Raw genomic sequence first — 24189 nt, forward strand, 5'->3', positions numbered from 1 at the left:
CACCGATATGAAGGATTTTATGGTATGCACCAACTAAGGAAAATTTTGCGATTTTCTTTAGGAAAGTTAGTTCTAAAATAATTGAAACTTCAGCTCTTAGCACAAATTCCTTTGAGAACAATGTGTTCAAATTATAGCTTAACTAGAAATAATCTATGTGAGATACCATAAAGTACAGAAAGAAATTCTGGAAAAGTTGTAAATTACAAAGAGTAGAGGCAACAGTTAGACTGCCAAAAGACAGTACTTTTCAGAGTTGGAAGAACTTTGGAAAAAACACACAAAGTTATGTGTGCACACACATACTTGTATTGTGCTACAATGAAAAATCATGTCCCCAAATTTCATAGCATCAACATTTTATTGCATTATCTTCTACCAGAGATGTATCATGCTCTCTGGAAGCAGATTTTGGTAATTACTGTAAAGGAATAGTAGAGAAGTTTGTACCACAAAAGGAAAGAACTTGGTGGGCAACACTTTTTTAAAGTGACGGACAGCTCTTGGTGTGTGTGTGTGCGGGAGTGGCGGGATAGGACATTACAGAAACATGAAACAAGTTACAATTATCCTAAAATATCATTCCTGTCTTGTGTGTTCTTTGCTTTTAGAAACATAACGAAGAATCTGGTATTTGCTTCAAAATAATCCAATGGTGAGACGGAGTATAGGTGGGGGAGGGGATCTAGGGGTACTGCAGATGAGACAAGATTTTGGGTATGTATATATTTATATTTTCCTTCAACCGCACCAACAAGTCCTGGTAATATAAATGTCATTTCAACAGGCTGAATCTAGGAAGTCTACAATCATCTTGCCACCTTGCTCTTCCTTCTAAAACTCTTTCTAAATGGCTAGCCAAGAGCTTCTTCTGACTTGTTTACTTGCCCCCAGCATCACAGAGCTCTGACAGTGGCCTCCCTTCATCCAGTGCCCTGTGAGAGGAAACCCCCTTGGTAATTTAGGGGAAGTTTCTTCCCTCTGAGAAAAACTCAGATGAAAACTCAAGTAATTGTTTAACAAATTAAACACAAAGATGCAAAACCTATTTCCCCATACATGGGAGTCCAGGAAATGGACATCTGAAAGCAGTATTAACTGAAAATGTAGATGTTGCTGGGTTAGCAAAACAGGTTGCAATCATGGGTAGTAAACTGGCTTCCAGCCTGAGGATCTGGGATTTTTGTAAAGATCTTCCAAGAAGAAGCTCAAAAGAAGTTTATCTTGCCTAGAGAAATGAATTTGCACAAATATAAGACTTGGGAAGCTAGATTCTACACAGGCTCAAAATTGGTTGGATCATTCCGGCAGATCCAACCTGCAGCAGAAAATATTATCACCCTCAAAAGCCTTCTTTCTGCTTATGAAATACCCACTAAACATTGAACAAAGAGAAGAAGGGGTACGATCCCCTGAAGACATACAATCCATGACATTGTCACAGAAAGCCTTATCCAGCTATAGAACCTTCTCTCTTTCTCTCTCTCTCTCTCTTTCTGCTGGCAGATACTCCGCACCTTTTTACTTGGCTTTATGGGACATGCAGAAATCTTTTATAATGGAAGGCAGTTTTCCCAGTCACTTTCAAGGTAAGCAGTTTTCCTAGCAGAAGTCCATTCAAATCAAAGTCAATAAACTGGGTGTCTGTGTGTGTCCTTAAGCACAAATCTCCAGTCAGGATTCATCTTCGCTCTACTGAAAACCAGTATCATATCAGCAGAATAAAAGCATATGTTTTCAGCACCGCCCACAGACCTGCAGTTTCAGACTGGTTTGAAAGAAATTACCAGATTGGTAACATAAGTGGGGGGTGGGGGTGGTGGGAGGGGTAGGGGGATGGGAGCTTGGGGATCTTTATTTCTTAGACAATAATTTAACTTTAAAGAAAGTTTTAAATCTTTTTTTTAAATTTTATTAAAGAAACTTTCAAAAATGGCTTACTAGCCGGAACTGATCAAAACTGTAGGCTACCTACCTTAAAGCTGCTGAAATCTCACAGATAAGAATTCCCAAGTCACAGAAGCCTAAGCTTTCTAGGAAACCCTTGAGCCTGGGGCTTCTGATCTTTCAAGAACTGTTTGATTTTTACCACAAAAACTTCTCCACAAACTTTATTTCTGAGGGGTTAGGTGACCATAGGCTGAACCCCTCTGAGCCAGGGTCTGTTGGCAGCTGACAACAGCTGACCCAACCCCAGTCGCTAAGAGCAGAGGTCTGGATCCTGGTGACTGCCCCTACTTGGTCATGCTGGGTTCAGATCTGGGAACACAAGGGGATGTGGAAGGCAACCAGGCTGGTGAAGGGCCTAGGAGGCCTGGGCACCTGAGAAGAACTGGCAGAAAAATTCCAGGCTGTGCTCAAGTGCTTTCCTGACACCGGCCGAACTGTCATCCTCTATTTCTCCATGGACCTCACAGGAGACAAGTTCAACTTAAGTTTGGACAGGGAAGCACAAAACTTTCAGGCAGTGGCTGCTGGCCACCTTCTGGGGTGCCGGGGAGGGGGCTCCCACTCCGGGCATGGAATGCACATCACTACCTCTCCCTGCCTTCCCAGCTCAGAGGGACCTAATCTCCTGCGTCCCCCACTGAGAGCTCAGAGGCTCTGCTCCCAGAGGGAGTTTCTGTGGCTGAAACCCTGTAAGGTGCCTCTTCCCTCTGTGAGGCCACACAACCCAGGGTTACTTTTGCTGGGAGCTGCCCAGGGCCCAACCTCTGGCTCTTGCAGCATTTAATGGTGAGCCAAGTGTAAGGAGAACAACCTAAACAGCTTCTTCTCTGCTAATAGAGTTGCTTCCTGACTAGGGAGCCTGAAAACTGGGGAGTACAGCTGGCCTGGGGTTACCCTACTTTGTCCCTCACGGGGCTCTTCCTCCCTGGGTCACTGTTCCCGTCCACAACACGGCCACTGCAAGTCTATCTCCCACCAGACTCTGAACTCCTGAAGTCAGGGGTTTTGTCTTCCTCATTAAAAAAAAAATTTTTTTTTGGCTGTGCCTCAAAGCATTCAGGATCCTACTTCCGTGACCAGGGATCGAACCTGTACCCCTTGCAGTGGAAGCCAAGAGTCTTAACCACTGGACTGCCAAGTAAGTTCTGTGTCATCCTCATGTCCTAGAAAAGTGGCTGGTACATTAAAAAAAAAACAAAAACATTCAAGTGCTTATTGAATGAAATTATTTGTGATGGAAAGGCAGATATTTTCTGGGACAGCTAGACTTAAATAATTTTTTCTACCTTTTAACAAAACCCAAATCCACTAAAAATAAAGAGCATTTATAGTTTCCCAGATTTCCTTTCTACAGGATGCAAAAAAAAGCCAGGTGATCTCTTCAGATGCGTCTTCCTATTATATCTTACAATCTCTCTGTCTCTGTGGATGTAATTCAGCCTCCCTCCCCATGTTTGTCAACAGATCTAGAGAGAAAATGAAGCGGGGCCAACCTGCTGGCTTCAAATGAACTGGGCCGAAGTTGCTTTCTGGGTGGCTTGTTTCTAGGCTGCCAAGCATTGTGTCGAGACAGACTCCACTTGTCCAAGTTTTGATTAGCCAGGAAGGCTCCGCTTGTGGCATTTAAGCAGCAAGTGGACTTTGCTGCCCTGTGGATTCCAGGGTGCCGCACACTGGGGCCTCCTTGCTCGGTAAGGACTGGGCAGTTGCATAACCAACGATAATACTTAGAATGATGCAGCAGTGATAAGATCATCCCGTCCCACCCTGCAGGGCAGAAACCAATCACTTCCAGTGGGGGGGAAGGAATTCTCCCTGGCTCCCAGTTGCTACTCGATTAACTTCATGGTTTCTTTAATCAACCTTTAATAGGAAAATGATCACTATGAAGACCACAGACAAACAAAATGTTAAGGACTCTGGAGGCTTAGTTACATGCCCCTGAGCTGAAGTTCTCTCTTCTTGTTCTAGAATTTTCACTTCATACCGTGTGGACCAGGACAGCTCTTACTACTGCTATCCTTACCTCCAGTAGCTACCAGTAACTGAGCACGTACAACCTAGACAGCAGATTAAAAAGGAGAGACATTACTTTGCCAACAAAGGTCCATCTAGTCAAGGCTATGGTTTTTCCAGTAGTCATGTATGGATGTGAGAGCTGGACTATAAACAAAGCTGAGTGCCAAAGAATTAATGCTTTTGAACTGTGGTATTATAGAAGACTCTTGAGAATCCCTTGGACTGCAAGGAAATCCAACCAGTCCGTCCTAAAGGAAATTAGTCCTGAATATTCATTGGAAGGACTGATGCTGAAGCTGAAACTCCAATCCTTTGGCCACCTGATGCAAAGAGCTGACTCATTTGAAAAGACCCTGATGCTGGGAAAGATTGAGGGCAGGAGGAGAAGGGGACGACAGAGGATGAGATGGCTGGATGGCATCATTGGCTCAATGGACATGAGTTTGAGTAGACTCTGGGAGTTGGTGATAAACAGGGAAGCCTGGCATGCTGCAGTCCATGGGGTCACAAAGAGTCGGGCATGACTGGGCTGAACTGAACTGAACTGTGTGCCAAGCATAAATCCTCAGAAGAGACCCACAACACTGGTACCATGAATGAATTCATTTTACAGATAATGAAAAGGAGGCTCAAAGGCACTCCTCCCCACCAGAGATAGATATATTTCGTTCTTCAATGAAATGTATGTGTAGGGGAAAAAAGGAAAGAAATCTACTGTCCCTTTTCTTGTATATAAGCACCTGGGGTATTTCATCAAGGCCTCAGAGATACCTCTCAGTCACGACAATGTATCATTTAAAATAGTAAATTTTTCTTATGTGTTTTGGCTTTCATTTTTGTAAGACCTTCTCAAAACCTTCATATTTCCAAGAACCAAGAATTGTCTAGCTTATTGCTTGCCCTCTTGTGTTAAATGAAAAGACAAAACTTTAGGTCATTCTTATTGTAGCTGTCTTTTCTTTGACACTAAGGGGCCATATTTTGAGGTTCACCATTCACTGTCTCTATTTCTGTTTTCTCAGGTAAGGGAGCCCTTTGCTGAGTGGAGCTTGTTGGCGTCACCTATTCTGAAGTCCCATATTCCACTAAATTCATGGGTCTACAGATTTGGAAGATTGTTTGTCAAGAGAGATGCTTTCCCCTTCCAGAAAACTGGAGACACAGATGATTTCTTGCAGGATAAGAGATTGAGAAGGAATGCACACTCAGAATGAGAAAAGAAAAAAAAAGTTTTCTGAAAAGTCCAAAGTAAGGGGGAGGTGAGGTGGTAGCTATGTCTACACAAAGCAACCTGAAATGGAGTCTAACTACTATGTAGTGAATTTAATCAGGGTTAAGTCAGTCAAACAAACTCATATTTCTGGCATGAAATATCTAGTCTGGTTGCCTATCTTGACCAAATCAATAGAAATTGGTGCCAGCTCCCCATTTTATTGTGTGGTATGTTGGCACAGATGTATTCCTTTTGTTCAAAAAAATAGGTACTTGAGTACAAATCTAGCCATTAGGCTTTCTCCTGGCTTCTCTCTGGCAGCTTCCGGAATGCTAATACATACCAAGGATGTTAGGAAGGATTGAAATTTTAACTTTGAGAAAAGGAGAACGTGGCTTACAGGGTCTCTAGTGCCACAATTCACCAAGAGGGATGTTCCAAGTGTGAAAATCTAACTTAAATTTCTCAGAGTTTAAATGGAATTAAAAACATATAAGACCAGGCTTCCCTGGTGGCTCACTGGTCAAGAATCTGCCTGCCAGTGCAGGAGTTGCCGGTTGGATCCCTGCTCCAGGAAGATCCCACATGCCGTGGAGCAACTAAGTCCGTGTGCCATAACTACCAACTCAGTGTTCTAGAGCCTGCGTACCACAACCACCAAAGCCCGCGCACTCGAGAGCCAGCGAGCCACAGCCAATGAGCCTGTGCTCCAGGGCCCAGGGACTGAGCTACTGAGCCCACGTGCTGAAACAACTGAAGCCTGTGCACCCTAGATCCCGTACTCCACAAGAGAACCCTCAACAATGAGAAACCTGCACACTGCACCCACATTTTCTCCACAACTAGAGAAAAGCCGGCACAGCAACGACGACCCAGCACAGCCTAAAATATATTAATTAATTAATTAAAGAAGAAACAACACACAGAACCTTCTAAAACAAAATGGCAAATGCAGGCAATGCAGTAAGGGTTTCATGCACTCCAAGTTCTGCCTGCACAGGCCCTGGGACTTTTGAATTTAAAAGAGTGCTGAGTTCTCATGTTCCTGATGGGTGCCGAAAAGGCCAGCATGGCCAGGACACAACATGTTTATAACACAGAAGATGGACAGATTTTCCAACAGTTGCTTGTTTAGCAGACAATAAATGTGGTGTTCAGTAGCTGATTCCATGTTAAGTTAAGCTTCGACACGGAACTGCCAAGTGGAATAAGGCAACATATGAAAGCCGGTGATAGGCTGATGCATGCACAAGTCTATCAGTGCGTTTGTTATAATTAATAGCACCAACACCAAAACCTGAGTTCCAGTATTTGGTGGCCCAAGTGCTGGACTGAGCCTGCAGATGTGCTTTGCTTGGCTTGCACTGTTTTGTTCTGTTACCTATGTCAACGTTTAAAAAAATCTAGGTTCTGAACTTCCCTAGTGGTCCAGTGGTTAAGAATCTGCCTGTCCATGCAAGAGACATGGGTTCAATCCCTGGTCCAGGAAGATCCCACATGCTGTGGAGCAACTAAGCCTGTGTCCACAGCTACTTAGCCCATGCTCTAGAGCCTGTGCTTTGCAACAAGAGAAGCCATTGCAATGAGAAGCCTGCTCACTTCAACTAAAGAAAGCCTGTGCACAGCAATAAAGACCCAGCACAGCCAAAAATAAATAAAATTTTAAAAAAAATCTAGGTGCTTTTCAATTTTTGGATTTCTGGATTCTTTTGAAAAACTGGAAGATTTGGCCCTTATTGACACATGGCAACAATTGGATGGAGTTGACAGTTTTCAGGTCATAATCACATCCTTTCCTCCCTTTGTCTACACTGTTCTGCAGTGGGTCACTTTCCATTTATCATCACACTCATCCCTGCTACCTCTCTCATTGAAGAGAAATACTTCCCTGTATCCACGACTCTTATCAAATAGGAAAACAAAAAGGAGCCTGAAAGCGCAACTTCATATATAAAGATCCCTCACCTGCTTGGCCACTGGAGGCATTTGAGCTTGCTTTTCCATTCTAAAATATTGGGCCCTCACTTTGTCCTCTCCCAACACATTTTCCAGTAATGCTTCCCAACACACACAGAGATCCTCTCGTGTACGGGTAATTTGCAAAAATCCGCAAAGGGGACCTCCTTATTTACACTGGATCACATCCTGCTTTGGTTTAGAATCACTGCACTTCAAATCATGAAAGAAATTCTTATTGAATCTATCATTCATTCCATTTGATCATAAGTGTCTAAATTATCATGTAGCTTAGAAATTATTCCTTTGAGACTAACACCTTGAAAAGATCTTTAGCAAACTTATGTCCCTTGCCTTAACAATCCTAGAAAAGAACTGAGACTCTTTTAATGGTCCCAAGTGGTGGCATTCCCAACTTGCAACTAGGTTACCTTTTAAAGGTTCATTTTATACTGGTTGTTCACAGTTTAAAATTCCTTTCTCTAAAGAACATATATCATATATATATAACACATATATCATAAATGTTGATAATTTCTCCAAAGTTGACACACAGTTTCTTTTAAACCAAGCAGAGGGACTGCCTCATAGTGTTGCTGTTTTTTTTGTGTTTTTTTTTTTTCCCCTGAAAAATTACTCAACCAAAGCTCTTATTCCAGCAACAAAGTTGATGTGTTAAGTATGAGAAAACACTCCAGAGTTCTACTCCAAAGTAACTGTTAACTAGGATTGCTAAAGGGAACTAATATTTTCTCTAGTTGTACTGAACAAGGGCTCTCCTCTTATAAAGGGTAACACAGTGGTTTTTTTTTTTTTTTTTTTAAAGCACAATTACCAGAAAGCAGAAGCCTCTAAACACTGGCCTCACCATTGAAGAGAGAGCATAAAGGAACACAGGACCCCCAGTTTGCATCCAGGAAAACTGCAGGTACTCAATTCAGACTCCAGCCATAGGGTGGTGGGAAGGGACTCCCTGTTCCACTAAACAAAATGGCAGATGTGAGTTCTGTCCTGAGTGCTTGCTGCAAGAACTTGCTTCTCAGAAAAATGGCAGCAAGTGCATAATAAGGACATGCCCTCACCTCAGTATGAATGTAGCTTCTCTGGTAAGAATCGTGGCCGGCTGTGATTACCTCTGGTCAGGAATGGGCCAGGCCAGTTTCAAAAACAAGTGTCCCAAATCATCCTGTCTAAATGACTGTTTTATGGGCAACTCGTCCTCCAATGGGAGCTTTATGTACCTGCAATCACTTGTTTGAAGACCTGGGCAAGTAGAAGCCAGCAGAGATTTGCAAGGCATTGAGGAAAAAAAAAAAGAAACTGACGTAGTTTCTGTTCCAAGTAATGGCCAGCCCTCCAGGGCATGAAGCAGTCAGAATCTTGCTTCAAGACTTTTGAGTTGTTCTATGAAGTTCTTTTTACACAGAGATCTTGAAAGGAGATTATAAACATCCTTACGAACTCCTGGGAGGTGAAAAGATGCTGAGAGCCAGCTCACAGAATGATCTGCCTAAGGGTGGACAGTAAGCCAAGGACGGAAAAGAAAACAGGGCTAGTAATACCTGAGGTCTGGGCTTGAGCTACAAACCCAGAAACCATCCTGCTGGGGGTAGTGTCTACGGATATTCCTTCTCCAAGTCAGAGATGTGCTGCGGGGAAAGAGAACAGTGGGCAGGGAGGAACGTACAGCAACATTTTTCTGAAACTTTTGGCTCTGTTCGTATTCACCAATCACATGTACTCTTAAACCGTTTCCCACGCGGGCGTAAATCGTTATTTCGCGTTCATAGAGAATAAGAATCCTAGCCTGCCAAGCTTCCACGCCTCAACAATCCAAGTGTCAACTGCCAAAAGTGTCTGGATGGGGAAATCTCCCACCCCCTCCCCATTCTCCCACCAGCGTAAAAGGCAACGGGGGTGGGGGACAATGGAGAAGTCATGCGGGTTCACCAGGAAAAGATACAGTGTTGGTGGCAGTAGAATTGGTGAGTGTGTCGTGGGCATTACCTCTTGATGAGGCTTCCAAGAAGGCTCCCGCTCAAGTCGTGGTGGCTCTGAGAACAAGCATTCTTGCATCAATAGCTAATAGGCTGTCCAACCAGATGTTATCTGGGTGGGATAAGAGGGTGAGAAAACAGACCTGTTGTACGCTGTTGTCAACTACATCACTGTGGGCAGAGAAGGCTGGTGGTGTAGTGTCTAGCAGGGTGCCTCTTTCGTAGCGAGGCAGACCAGATTACGTGGCGGTTCAAATCCGTTTCCTCTTGTGATTGGTAAAATACGAGAGTTATAATCATTCATGCATTACTGAAGCCTCCTTTCCATCATTTTGAAGGGACTTTTATTTTCTAGAACAGAGCATGCATCCAGCAGAAACCTAAAGCGTTTGTTTTTCTAAGCGATCTTTGGCAATAAGCACACATGAAAAAACAAAACAAAACTGCATAGGGTACCTGTGACAAGACTGGAGATGATGAGGGGTAACACCAGCATCTGTAGCATCCTCATCAGTAGCTCCCCAGGGAAAGAGAAGTACTTGACTTCCCGGTAGCTCATTCTGTATGGTCGGAGGGTAAATCCAAGGATTGTACCTGAAGGAAAAAGAAAAACAAGGAAAAAAAGTTGAGTCTTTTATTGAAACTGTAACAAGCCTACAAAAATATGCAAGAATTTGGCTGGTGATCATGCCTGTCTAACAAGAATCAATTTATTTAAGCAACAAATATTTGTGCTGTTTTCCTGCAAGGGATGTTGCCTGTCTTTTCAACCATAATCTCAGAGGGTCTGGTGGAATTCAGGGCTTCAAATAGAAGTTAGAGAAAAAAATGTTCCTGGTCTTAGCCAATGAAAAATTTCTTTGTCTTACTTGCAACCAATTTTGACACGGCCCAGGACAAAGTTATAAAGACTGGGGCATATCTAGGAAACAAAGCATGTACCCATACACAAGGCAATATAGGGGGGAAAGGCTTATTATAGTCACGTTCCTTAGTAACAACAGATGTTAGAACTGCTGACATAACCACTTATACAGGGTAGTGTAATTTTATTTTTTACAATTAAAAAAAAACTCCTCTTGCTCACACTGTGAATCCATTTTCATCATCCCCCTATCTACATACCACACTTTCTGTCTATGTGATCCTGATATTGCTCTGGCAACTATCCTGTAGTTGCTGGCAAGAGAAGATTTCAAAATTACCAGAGACTTTTCCCAAAAATCTTCCCTGAAAAACTTAGGGGATAGTAGGGGAGAGAGAAAGCAATTTTTCCCTTAATTTGATTCTGCTCCTGGAACTTTAAAAAATATCAAAATGAAGTACTCTGTGGTGCTCTGGTGGTTAAGAATCTGTCTGCCAATGCAGGGGACATGGGTTCAATTCTTGGTCCAGGAAGATTCCACATGCTGAGGGGCAGCTAAGTCTGTATACCACACCTACTGAGCCCACGCTTTAAGGTCCATGAGATGCAACTACTGAAGCCCGCACACCCAACAGCCTGTGCTCTGCAATGAGAAGCACGCACACTGCAACTAGAGAGTAACCCCTGCTTGCCACAACTAGAGAAAGTCAAGCCAAGCAATGAAGACCCAGTGGAGCAAAAAATAAATAAATAGAATTTTAAAATATTTAATAACTTTATGTGGAAATCAAATTATGCATGATACCTTTGGAAATGTTTAGATTAACAAATGTAATGCATCACCCTCAATGGTGAAAAATTGAAGGCATTTCCCCTGAAATCAGGAACAAGACAAGGGTGCCCACTCTCACCACTACTATTCAACATAGTGTTGGAAGTTTTGGCCACAGCAATCAGAGCAGAGAAAGAAGTAAAAGGAATCCAGATAGGAAAAGAAGAAGTAAAACTCTCACTGTTTGCAGATGACATGATCCTCTACATAGAAAACCCTAAAGACTCTACCAGAAAACTACTAGAGCTAATCAATGAATATAGTAAAGTTGCAGGATATAAAATTAACACACAGAAATCCCTTGCATTCCTATATACTAACAATGAAAAAACAGAAAGAGAAATTAAGGAAACAATACCATTCACCATTGCAACAAAAAGAATAAAATACTTAGGAGTATATCTACCTAAAGAAACAAAAGACCTATACATAGAAAACTATAAAACACTGATGAAAGAAATCAAAGAGGACACAAACAGATGGAGAAACATACCGTGTTCATGGATTGGAAGAATCAATATTGTCAAAATGGCTATTCTACCCAAAGCAATCTATAGATTCAATGCAATCCCTATCAAGCTACCAACGGTATTTTTCACAGAACTAGACCAAAGAATTTCACAATTTGTATGGAAATACAAAAAACCTCGAATAGCCAAAGTAATCTTGAGAAAGAAGAATGGAACTGGAGGAATGAACCTGCCTGACTTCAGACTCTACTACAAAGCCACAGTCATCAAGACAGTATGGTACTGGCACAAAGACAGAAATATAGATCAATGGAACAGAATAGAAAGCCCAGAGATAAATCCACGAACCTATGGACACCTTATCTTTGACAAAGGAGGCAAGGATATACAATGGAAAAAAGACAACCTCTTTAACAAGTGGTGCTGGGAAAACTGGTCAACCACTTGTAAAAGAATGAAACTAGAACACTTTCTAACACCAGACACAAAAATAAACTCAAAATGGATTAAAGATCTAAATGTCAGACCAGAAACTATAAAACTCCTAGAGGAGAACATAGGCAAAACACTCTCCGACATAAATCACAGCAAGATCCTCTATGACCCACCTCCCAGAGTATTGGAAATAAAAGCAAAACTAAACAAATGGGATCTAATGAAACTTAAAAGCTTTTGCACTACAAAGGAAACTATAAGTAAGGTGAAAAGACAGCCCTCAGATTGGGAGAAAATAATAGCAAATGAAGAAACGGACAAAGGATTAATCTCAAAAATATACAAGCAACTCCTGAAGCTCAATTCCAGAAAAATAAATGACCCAATCAAAAAATGGGCCAGAGAACTAAACAGACATTTCTCCAAAGAAGACATACAGATGGCTAACAAATGCATGAAAAGATGCTCAACATCACTCATTATTAGAGAAATGCAAATCAAAACCACAATGAGGTACCATTACACGCCAGTCAGGATGGCTGCTATCCAAAAGTCTACAAGCAATAAATGCTGGAGAGGGTGTGGAGAAAAGGGAACCCTCTTACACTGTTGGTGGGAATGCAAACTAGTACAGCCGCTATGGAAAACAGTGTGGAGATTCCTTAAAAAACTGGAAATAGAACTGCCATATGACCCAGCAATCCCACTTCTGGGCATACACACTGAGGAAACCAGATCTGAAAGAGACACGTGCACCCCAATGTTCATCGCAGCACTGGTTATAATAGCCAGGACATGGAAGCAACCTAGATGCCCATCAGCAGACGAATGGATAAGGAAACTGTGGTACATATACACCATGGAATATTACTCAGCCGTCAAAAAGAATTCATTTGAATCAGTTCTAATGAGATGGATGAAACTGGAGCCCATTATACAGAGTGAAGTAAGCCAGAAAGATAAAGAACATTACAGTATACTGACACATATATATGGAATTTAGAAAGATGGTAATGATAACCCTATATGCAAAACAGAAAAAGAGACACAGAAATACAGAACAGACTTTTGAACTCTGTGGGAGAAGGTGAGGGTGGGATGTTTCAAAAGAACAGCATGTATACTATCTATGGTGAAACAGATCACCAGCCCAGGTGGGATGCATCAGACAAGTGCTCGGGCCTGGTGCACTGGGAAGACCCAGAGGAATTGGGTGGAGAGGGAGGTGGGAGGGGGGATCGGGATGGGGAATACGTGTAAATCTATGGCTGATTCATATAAATGTATGACAAAACCTACTGAAATGTGAAGTAATTAGCCCCCAACTAATAAAGAAATTAAAAATAAATATTTAATAACTTTACGTGGAAATCAAATTATGCATGATACCTTTGGAAATGTTTAGAAATTAACAAATATAATGAATAAATTTACTCCCTCTCCCCTTTCCCTAATTAACTTTCCTTGACCCCTTAGTTCAGTTCAGTCGCTCAGTCGTGTTGGATTTTGTGACCACATCACGCCAGGCCTCCCTGTCCATCACCAACTTCTGGAGTTTACTCAAACTCATCTCCATTGATTCGGTGATGCGATCCAACCATCTCATCCTCTGTCATCCCCTTCTCCTCCTGCCCTCAATCTTTCCCAGCATCAGGGTCTTTTCAAATGAGTCAGCTCTCCACATCAGATGGCCAAAGGATTGGAGTTTCAGCCTCAACATCAATCCTTCCAATGACCACTTAGGACTGATCTCCTCTAGGAAGGACTGATTGGATCTCCTTGCAGTCCAAGGGACTCTCAAGAATCTTCTCCAACACCACAGTTCAAAAGCATTAGTCAGCACTCAGCTTTCTTTATAGTCCAACTCTCACATTTATACATGACCACTGGAAAAACCATAGCCTTGACTAGATGGACCTTTGTTGGCAAAGTAATGTCTCTGCTTTTTAACATGCTGTCTAGGTTAGTCATAGCTTTTCTTCCAAGGAGCAAGCATCTTTTAATTTCATGGCTGCAGTCACCATCTGCAGTGATTTTGGAGTCCAAAAAAATAAAGTCAGCCACTGTTTCCACTGTTTCGCCATCTATTTGCCATGAAGTGATGGGACCGGATGCCATGATCTTAGTTTTGTGACTGTTGAGTTTTAAGCCAACTTTTTCACTCTCCTTTTTCACTTTCATCAAGAGGCTCTTTAGTTCTTCTTCACTTTCTGCCATGAGGGGGGTGTCATCTGCATATCTGAGGTTATTGATATTTCTCCCAGCAATCTTGATTCCAGCTTGTGCTTCCTCCAGCCCAGCGTTTCTCATGATGCACTCTGCATATAAGTTAAATAAGCAGGGTGACAATATACAGCCTTAACATACTCCTTTTCCTATTTGGAACCAATCTGTTGTTCCACGTCCAGTTCTGACTGTTGCTTCCTGACTTGCATACAGATTTCTCAAGAGGCAGGTCAGATGGTCTGGGATTCTCATCTCTTTCAGAATTTTCCAGTTTATTGTGATCCACACAGTCAAAGGCTTTGGCACAGTCAATAGAGCAGAAATAAATGTTTTTCTGGAACCCTCTTGCTTTTTCGATGATCCAGTGGATGCTGGCAATTTGATCTCTGGTTCCTCTGCCTTTTCTAAAACCAGCTTGAACACCTGGAAGTTCATGGTTCATGTATTGCTGAAGCCTGGCTTGGAGAATTTTGAGCATTACTTGACTAGTGTGTGAAATGAGTGCAATTGTGCAATAGTTTGAACTTTCTTTAGCATTGCCTTTCTTTGGGATTGGAATGAAAACTGAACTTTTCCAGTCCTGTGGCCACTGATGAGTTTTCCAAATTTGCTGGCATATTGAGTGCAGCACTTTCACAGCATCATCTTTGAGGATTTGAAATAGCTCAGCTGGGATTCCATCACCTCCACTAGCTTTGTTCATAGTGATGCTTCCTAAGGCCCACTTGACTTTGAATTCCAGGATGTCTGGCTCTAGGTGAGTGATCACACCATCGTGATTATCTGAGTTGTGAAGATCTGTTTTGTGTAGTTCTTCTGTGTATTATTGCCAACTCTTCTTAATATCTTCTGGTTCTGTTACGTCCATACCATTTCTGTCCTTTATTGAGCCCATCTTTGCATGAAATGTTCCCTTGGTACCTCTAATTTTCTTTAAGAGATCTCTAGTCTTTCTAGTTTTCCTCTATTTCTTTGCACTGATCACTAAGGAAGGCTTTCTTATCTCTCCTTGCTATCCTTTGGAACTCTGAATTCAAATGGGTATATCTTTCCTTTTCTCCTTTGCTTTTTGCTTCTCTTCACAGCTATTTGTAAGGCCTCCTCAGACAGCCATTTCGCTTTTTTGCATTCTTTTTCTTGGGGATGGTCTTCTGTACAATGTCTCCTGTACAATGTCACGAACCTCTGTCCATAGTTCACCGGGCACTCTGTCTATCAGATCTAGTCCCTTAAATCTATTTCTCACTTACACTGTATAATCGTAAGGGATTTGATTTAGATCATACCTGAATGGTCTAGTGGTTTTCCCTACTTTCTTCAATTTAAGTCTGAATTTGGCAATAAGGAGTTCATGATCTGAGCTACAGTCAGCTCCTGGTCTTGTTTTCGCTGACTGTATAGAGCTTCTCCATCATTGGCTGCAAAGAATATAATCAACCTGATTTTGGTGTTGACCATCTGGTGATGTCTATGTTGTAGAGTCTTCTCTTGTGTTGTTGGAAGAGGGTGTTTGCTAATCCTTGACCCCTAAAATGTGCTTATTCCATTATTATAAATATTTTCAAAAATTTTGCCCTGCTATTACTAAAACATGTGAGTTATAGAGAAGTACTGAGTAGTCTAGAGGCTAGAGGTTGGGGAAGTGAATACTGTGTGAACACAAGTTTTTCCAAAGGAAGCAAGCTTTCCTTTAAGGAAACTGAGCCATCCTAACTTCTTATGAAATGAGACACAAAGTTCATTTCAGTTGTTACTGCAACTTCCAATTTCAATTCTTGGATTCCAGCAACAATGAAGTATCCATTTGATTACACACTGTGATATCCCAATCATGAGCTGAATCTATGATAGCCCAATTATGAGCTGAATCTATGTTTACTAGAAAATCCAGCTGACCCCGTTTTCAAGACCTTCAGAAAAATATTTATTGCTTTAACAGTAACAGGTTTGAGATAGAAAAGTTGATTGGGAAAAGATAGAAAAGTCCAGGCAAAACTCTGCCTTTATTTGCTTTGCCATTTAAACAACAAATAGCTAATGCTATTGAGGTCTTATTATTTGCCAAACATTGCTGTTAAGTGCTTTGCCTGTATTTAGTCACTAAGTAGTATCCAACTCTTTTGAGACCCCATAGACTGTAGCCTGTCAGGTTCCTCTGTCCATGGGGTTTTCCAGGCAAGAATACTAGAGTGGGTTGCCATTTCCTTCTTCCTTTCTGGGCTTGTATTAGTACATTTAATCCTCAAAAAAATCCCAGGACCTAGGTACTAATTTACCACCAATTTACTCACAGAGAAATTTAATCACAGTGAACTTAAAACATGCCCAATTCCAATAGCTCTTCCATATCAGAGTTTAAACAGTTACGGAAGTGGCAGAGCTGGGAGTTAAACCCAGGCATTTTGGACTCAGAGCTCACGTTCCTGACTACATTTCATTCTCCTGCCTCTTCGGTATGAAAGACAACCACTGTTAGTGCTTCTGTGAGTTTCCTCCCGGAATATTCCCAAACAGAGTGAAATATACTGAAATCATGAAGACAATACTTTTCCATATACTGTTACTTTAAACAACATTTTCAAGCCTCAAGATAAGAGATCTAATGATTGTATCAAAATGGATCTAATATTCTTTTTCTGTTTGCACTTTGTTGTTTCACAATTTTTACTTTATGGAAAACTCCATTATGAATATAAGAAGGCTGGTTTTTATCTAGGAATATTTTGCTTAGCGTGGTTCAGGGAAAGCGAACCTGTGCGTTAAAGAATCTGGCTACCAGGTGGGAAGAGGAGGGGAATAGGTGGGAGAGATTAAGATGTATAAACTTGCAGTTACAAAATAGATGAGTCATGGGTATGAAATGTACAGTGTGGGGTAATATAGTCAATAATTATATAATGTCTTGGTAGAATGACAAATAGTAACTAGGCTTATCATGAGGATCATTTTTAAATGTATGGAAATACTAAATCACTGTGTTATACACCAGGAACTAACATAGTGTTGCAGGTCAATCACACTTCAAAAACAAACCCATAGAAAATGAGATCAGAATTGTGGTTACATGAGGCAGGGTGTGGGCGGAAGGAGAATTAGAGGAAGGTGGTCAAAAGCTACAAACTTCCAGTCATGAGACAAAGAAATACTAGAGATGTAATGGACAACATGATAAATTAACACTGCTGTACTTATATACGAAAACTGTTAAAAGGATAAATCTTGAGTTATCACAGGAAAAAGATTTTTCTATTTCTTCAGTTTTTGTATCTGTAAGATAATGGATGCTCACCAAACTTATTGTGATAATTATTTCATGATGGAAGGAGATCAAACCAGTCAATCCTGAAGGAAATCAGTCCTGAATATTCACTGGAAGTACTGATGCTGAAGCTGAAGCTCTAATACTTGGGCCACCTGATGTGAAGAGCTGACTCACTAGAAAAGACCCTGATGCTAAGAAAGACTGAAGGCAGGAGGAGAGGGGGACGACAGAGGATGAGACAGTTGGATGGCATCACCGACTCAATGGATATGAGTTTGAGCAAACTTTGCGAGACTATGAAGGACAGGGAAGCCTTGTGTGCTGCAGTCCATGGGGTTGCAAAGAGTCAGACACGACTGAGTGACTGAACAACAATAAGTCAAATTATTATCTTGTACATCTTTGTGGGGGGTTATGGGTCCAAGCTGTGTGGCTTGTGAGATCTTTGTTTCCTGACCAGAGACTGAATCCTGTCTCTCAGCAGTGAAAGCTCAGAGTCCTAACCATTGGGCAGCCAGGGAATTCCCACACTGTATATCTTAAACTTATATGGTGCTGTATGTCAATTATATCTCAATAAAACTGGAAGAAAATAAAGCATATGACTACCTCAATTCATGCTATCAATCTGCTTTCTCAATGGGTTGGCTCAGCAGTTTAATTCATTAGTGAATTGAGATGGCTTATTTTCTATACCTCTAGGAATGGGGCATTATAAAAAATTGTTTAAAAGAAGCAGAATTTTTGAATGAGAGGAGAAAAGAGTATGTATATTTGTTTTCTTTTGAATTTAGTTAATACTTAGTGATCTTGACCATTCCCTTAATTGTATTTTCATCAAGCATTTATTAACTTTTGATAGTTCAAGAGTTTATGTATGTGTGTGTATATTTGGTATATATTCTTTATGTAGTACAGATAATTACTCTCTGCCTATACTTAAAATGACATTTGCTATAACTACTTTCCTAATTTACTTGCCATATATTATTATTTAAAATATACAGGTATTCTACTTTATAAAACAATGTCTACACATCTTTTTTATTAGATGATCTCTTCAAGAGTTATAAACTTTAATTTCCCTCCCAAGTTTGAGAAATCTTTAATACATTTTTCCTTTTTTGATAATTTGCTTGGTTTTAAAATATTGAACCTTTAATCTTCCTGGAACTTGATTTCGGGTAAAGGATTTGACTTCAATTTTCATTGTGCATTATTTGATATAGCAGTATTAATAGCAGATAGGAATTATAAAAACCTCTGGTTATATGTTTTTTTCCTACTTGTTCATGTAAAGGTTGTTACTAATTTAAATGCTTTATCTTATAAGTATATAAATAAATAAATATTTAAAATTTTTACCTTACTTCCAAATCAAATTTACGCTGGTATTGATTATGTTTTGTGACTTTTGTTTAAATGCATTTAAACACTGGTCATTCAATTATAACAAAAAATATGCACAGTAAACATGAGAAACTCACTTTGGTCTTCTGGAATTTGACCACACCAAGCTAGTAGGAATTTTAGATATCCTTCAAGCAACACTTTAAGAATAAGCTTGACTTTAAAAGTTCATTTCTAAATTCATGTATTTACTCATGTATTGATACAACAATATTTCCAAGGGTAGGTAGGATCCTGCCTAGTTCAGAAAATAAATTTAAATTATAATTTAGAAAAAACTTGGCAAGATAGCTTCTCTACTTATGATACAGGTTCTGAGAGCAAGAGACAAGCTAGTGTAGATGAAAGAAGGGATTATTCTTTCTAAATATTAGGTACATTTGATCCCACTCCCCAAAGTCCAACCATTGCCAACTCTGATTCTACTCCCCTCTCAATAACCACTTCAGCTGTATCCAGCCTCCTTCTTTCTGAGTGCTCCGTATACTTTCTCTTCCATTTAGCCTGCCTAAAGACAGTTCTCAAACGCACCTGACCTCTGGGTCTTCAAGCATCTCTAAATCACAGAAGCAACTGAGTACTAAGCTTTGATCTGCTGAAGATGCTGTAGAGGTACCCAGCACATCTTGGAACCTTCCACAGGTCCTCTGACTTGCTAAGGGTCCTACTGTATGGTTACTAGTATCAAGTCACTTTTTAAAATGGTTACACCAAGTCCTTTTTCATAGATTTAACTAAACTTAAATAGAATTTATTCATTAAAGTAGCTTGCCTTTTCCTTCCAGGGCACATATTTTAATCCTTGGAAACCATCAGTACACAAAGGTAGGAAAGACATGAAAAGAAACATACTTCAGATTCTCTCGCTTAATGATATCAGCTAATGATATCAGACTTTAGCACGTGCAAGATGCCACGTTCTCACAAGCACAGATACCATGGAGACCAAGACTAGCACTACCTATATTTCAGATGAAGAACCGGTCATCGACAAGGTCGGTAAACTGCCAAAACCACAAACCTGTGTAGATAGATCACCTTATGAGTGGTCAAGTTCTTCAAGGTCAGTTGAGTGACTGAGCTGGACTTCACACCCAACTTCACAGCCCAGATCATCACCCACTACGCTGTACTCAGGGCCTCTCAATAGTCATGTCACTGGCAGGTTTGGGGGAAAATGGATACATGTGTCTATATGGCTGAGTACTTTTGCTGTTGAACTGAAACTATCACAACATTGTTAATCGGCTATACCCCAATACAAAATGTTTTTGGTGTTAAAAAAATAGTCATGACACTACTTTAAAGGCAATATTTTATCTACCTTTTCATTCTATTTTGAATTAGGTTAACTAATTAGGTTAAATATGGAGCTTAAGTTGAGGACAGATTTCACTGAATTAACGAAGTTAACATCTAGCTGTTTTCAATTCATTTGTTACATGAAAAAACAAAAGACAATTTTTTTTTCAGCTTTCTGCTGGAACAGGCAGTTAGAGGTAAAGCCAGAGTGATGAGGTTAGCCAGCGATCAACATCAAAATCAAGAGGAAATGGTCTGCATGCAAAGATGGCTTTTGGGGGGGAAGCAATTCAGATTTCTGATTACAGAAATGAAGCCCTCTCTGAAACATGTTCTCACAGCCTGATGCATAGATGTCTCAGCGCCCTCTCCACTGTCCTTCTGACTTGTTAGCAGGAGAGGGATAGGGGAGCCTGTTTCCCTTCGGTAAAGCAGCTCAATGCCTCTGCAGAGCTGGGTTCCATTAGCGGGCACTTACTTAAGCACATTGATCCATATTCCCAGAATTAATAGAGACCTTTATGGCCACCAGATCTTTAGTGCAAAAGAACAGACCCTTTATTATTGATTACTCTGCAGAAATAACAATAAAAACCAGAAGAACTTCCTAACAGGACTGGTCAGACCTAAAGCAAAGTTTGCAAAGTTGGCATCTTGGTGTATGTAATACACAGATGTAATACACAGATGTCATGGGAAACGTCAAGATCACTCATTCTCAGCCAGTAGGCTTATAGCACTCCTGTTTTGGTATTTTAACAAGATTTCTAGAATCTAGGAAATACATTAGCGAAAGTGTTTACAGGGATGAAAACTAACTATAGATAGTTAATTGCTATGAACAAAGATGTATTTTCAAAAATATTCAACTCTTTCTCTTAACGTGTAAAGCACAAGGGAGTCCTTCAGGGGCTCATTGTTCTCCCTAGGGAGTCTATATAACAAATACTTCTTTGGAAGATTAAATATCACTTCACTTTCTACACTAAGACACAAAGTGTACCCTGGTGCCTCAGAAAGAACACATTCTCAGCTCGCTTTTGAAGGCCAAATACACACAAGTAAAAGCTGAAGACCTTTTTTAAGAATTTGGTCCATATCTAATCTGAAAAAATTATTGAAAACATTAAGAAGTCAGAACATATTTAAAAGTAAAAGAATGAGGCACAATCAGAAGTAAACTAGATCAAGTCACCCAATTTAAGTTTTGGTGGATGTTGGAGTTTGAAACGAAAGTTTTACTAAGATTCCTGCCCTATCTCCAAACTGTGTTTGGAGAGTAGGTAGAAAGCCTTCTAGAATTATTACTTACAGTGCAAAATTCTCAGAAAGAGATGATGTCCTCTAAAGGCTCAGATGTCAAGAGAATTTAAAGGTGACAGTAGCATTGATCTTGAGAGGAGGACCTCACACTCTGAGGCCAGCTGTAAGAAAACTACCAAAAGCCCACCCAAGATGAGCCAACTAGCTCTTCTAGCATTTACATTGCAAACCAGTCAAGCGCATTCAAACTCCTACCAAGAAAAGACTTGGCCTGTAGGTCTTTAGCCAGAAAGACCATGCTGTCTGTAAAATGATTCAAGGACGTAACAGTAACAACAAAAGTTGATAGTGCACCAATGGTTTTATGTACCAAATGCTGCTGTTTCCCAGCTACGGTCTTTTCACTTTCGTAGCAAAGCAAAACCGAACCAAACCCAAACACACACACAAACAAAAGCCTAGCACTACTTTGCCTCAAGTTTACAACAATCCAAAGTATGATGTGGGCTTCCTGAGTGGCTCAGTGGTTAAGAATCCACTTGCCAATGCAGGAGACCCAGGAGATGCAGGTTCGATCCCTGGGTTGTGAAGACCCCCTCAAGAAGGAAAAGGCAACCTACTCCAGTATTCTTGCCTGGGAAATTCCGTGGAAAGAGGACACTGGTGGGCTACAGTCCATGAGGTCAAAAAAGAGTCGGGCATGACTTAGCAACTAAACAACAACAACGTGTGATGTAATAAAATCACAGGAGTGGCATCCATCACCTTTGCCATATTCTATTGGCTAAAAGCAAGATAAGTTTCCACCACACCAACAAGCAAGCTTCACAGGGTGATTAATGGTTTGTCTGACCTGTAAAGTCTCTAGGCCTGGCCTTCAGCTGCTGTTGAACAATTTCCTGAACAGAAGAATGACTTAGCTCCACAGTGAATCTGATTCCTTACTGTGCTGTGTGAACATAAGAGCCTGCCCTTAGACACATCTCCTGTCTGCCAAACCGTGGTTTCTCTCATGATTTGGGAAACCGGATCTTGATTGAACTACGATTTTTCATATGCTTGGGTTTCTAGATTCACAGACTAGGCATGATAGCTCTCAATCTTTAATACTCTGACAAGGCAGGTTGTTTTTATTTTTATTTTTTGAGTGTGAAGAGCAGCAGGTGTGATGCAATAGCAAGATCATGGACTGAAAGTCAGATGCTGTTAGAAAATTATGCAAGTAGACACTTCACTTAAATGACTGAATCATCATAGCAGACATACAGGACTTATAGAATCACCACTGTATAGATAAGGGGACTGAACACTAGAAAGAATAAGCTGTCTGCCCAGGATTACACAGCCAGTAAGAGATGTTGGCAAAATAGGGTTATAGCCTTGGATCTTCCTATTTCCACAGCTCCTACCTTCAAGTCACATAATCTCTTTGCTCTCCTTGCCCTCTTCGTTAATCTGAAAAGTGGGAGAACTAGATCAGAAAGCCAGTATCTAAGATCTTCTTAAACTGTAATATTCTCAGCTAAATGTCCTGAGCATTATCTTAGCTTCTTTATGAATTCATCTTGTTTCTTCTAATGAATTCTAAAGTCCTTGATAATGCACATGAAACTTGTAGTAAGTCATAAAATACTTTATCAATTTGGCCATTATAGCTATTATGGCAGGTATGCAACAGGTTGAGAGACTGAATAAAAGTTTCTGTTTTGGAAATCTGTTAGACTGTGGCCAATCCATTTGGAGATGTTAAAGGCCGGTCTCATGTCAGCTTGAGGAAGCTGCTGGACATAAAGCATCATTAACTCATTTTTATAAAGACTCCAAGGCAAAAATGGAAAATTTACCTGCTGGGGGTGGAGGGGTGGGGGGTCTGCAGCTCCCTGGCCTTTTGTTTCAGCCCAAACTTGCAGGCATTTCCTGGTGAGAAGCTGCCCCGTGTTGAGTCAACCTTTCGACCCTCCCCCCTCCTCAGCTCCCACATCCTTCGGAGATTTGGGCCCAGGCTTGGCTCATTGTTTTGTCCTTTGGTATTTCCTGTCACTGGAGGTGGGAAATACCTGTTCCAGCCTTGTTCCACCAACGGTGCCCAGATAACCAGCCGTGGGTGACTGACAGCAGGCGGGGTACAGACGCAGGCTCAAATCCACATGGCGTGCAGCCCTGGGACCCAAGTGAATCACAAGAACCCTGGAGTTCTGAAAACTGGGGTTTTCTCCTTCTTTTTTAAGACAGAGACTAATATTTATTTATCACCAGATGATCCACTCGTGTCACAGTTCCTGACACATAGTAGGACTCAATAAATATTAACAAAATGGCATAGTGAGCACAGAATGTCCCAGGGAAGCAGAGTGGCTTTCAATGCGGTGTGACTTTCTTCTTCAGACTGCAGTAACACAGGCTATGCAAAATGGTAATGTGATTTATAAATAATTCTACAGAGCTCTTAAATGTCCAATCCATTGTCTTTTTTAAAAAAGTCTTTTATTTTAGAAATAGTAACTATAATCACCAGAATCTGTTGCCTTTATTTCTGGTTTAAATATATATTATATTTTATAAGTATATATAGTATATTTTATAATTACATAACTATATACATATATGCTTCCCTAGTGGCTCAGATGGTAAAGAATCTGCCTGCAATGTGTGAGACCTGGGTTCAATCCCTAGGTTGGGAAGATCCCTTGGAGGAGGGCATGGCAATCCACTTCAGTATTCTTGCCTGGAGAATCCCCATGGACAGAAGAGCCTGGCAGGTTACAGGTCAAAGGGTTGCAAAGAGTCGGACATGACTGAGCGACTAAGCACAGCACATGTACATATATAGTTGTGAGCAAAAACCGAAAATAAAATATATTTAAAATTTTCCAAGTTCCTCCTATGCCTTTGCTATGTGTCACATGCTTGCCAGTCCACATAAACTACAAAGTCCACCCATCTTTACCTGTGGCAGCAGTCCCATTGGGACAAACTTTCAGATCTCACA

General features: G+C 40.8%; 1 protein-coding gene across 2 annotated transcripts in view; it reads right to left on the bottom strand.

Annotated features, from left to right (window-relative positions):
• The window catches only part of SLC1A3 (solute carrier family 1 member 3), an 81579-nt gene that overhangs the window by 45337 nt on the left and 12053 nt on the right, over positions 1–24189 (bottom strand). Inside the window, exon 3 of one of the 2 annotated variants that reach the window (XM_061129945.1) lies at positions 9592–9729. In XM_061129945.1, coding sequence (XP_060985928.1) covers positions 9592–9729 — 138 coding nt within the window. Of the gene's footprint in view, positions 1–9145; positions 9416–9591; positions 9730–24189 lie in introns of those variants that run through there. The other variant, XM_061129946.1, reaches the window with a different exon arrangement.

The sequence above is a fragment of the Dama dama genome, chromosome 25 (genome assembly GCF_033118175.1).
Source record: "Dama dama isolate Ldn47 chromosome 25, ASM3311817v1, whole genome shotgun sequence".
Classification (NCBI taxonomy): Eukaryota; Metazoa; Chordata; class Mammalia; order Artiodactyla; family Cervidae; genus Dama; species Dama dama.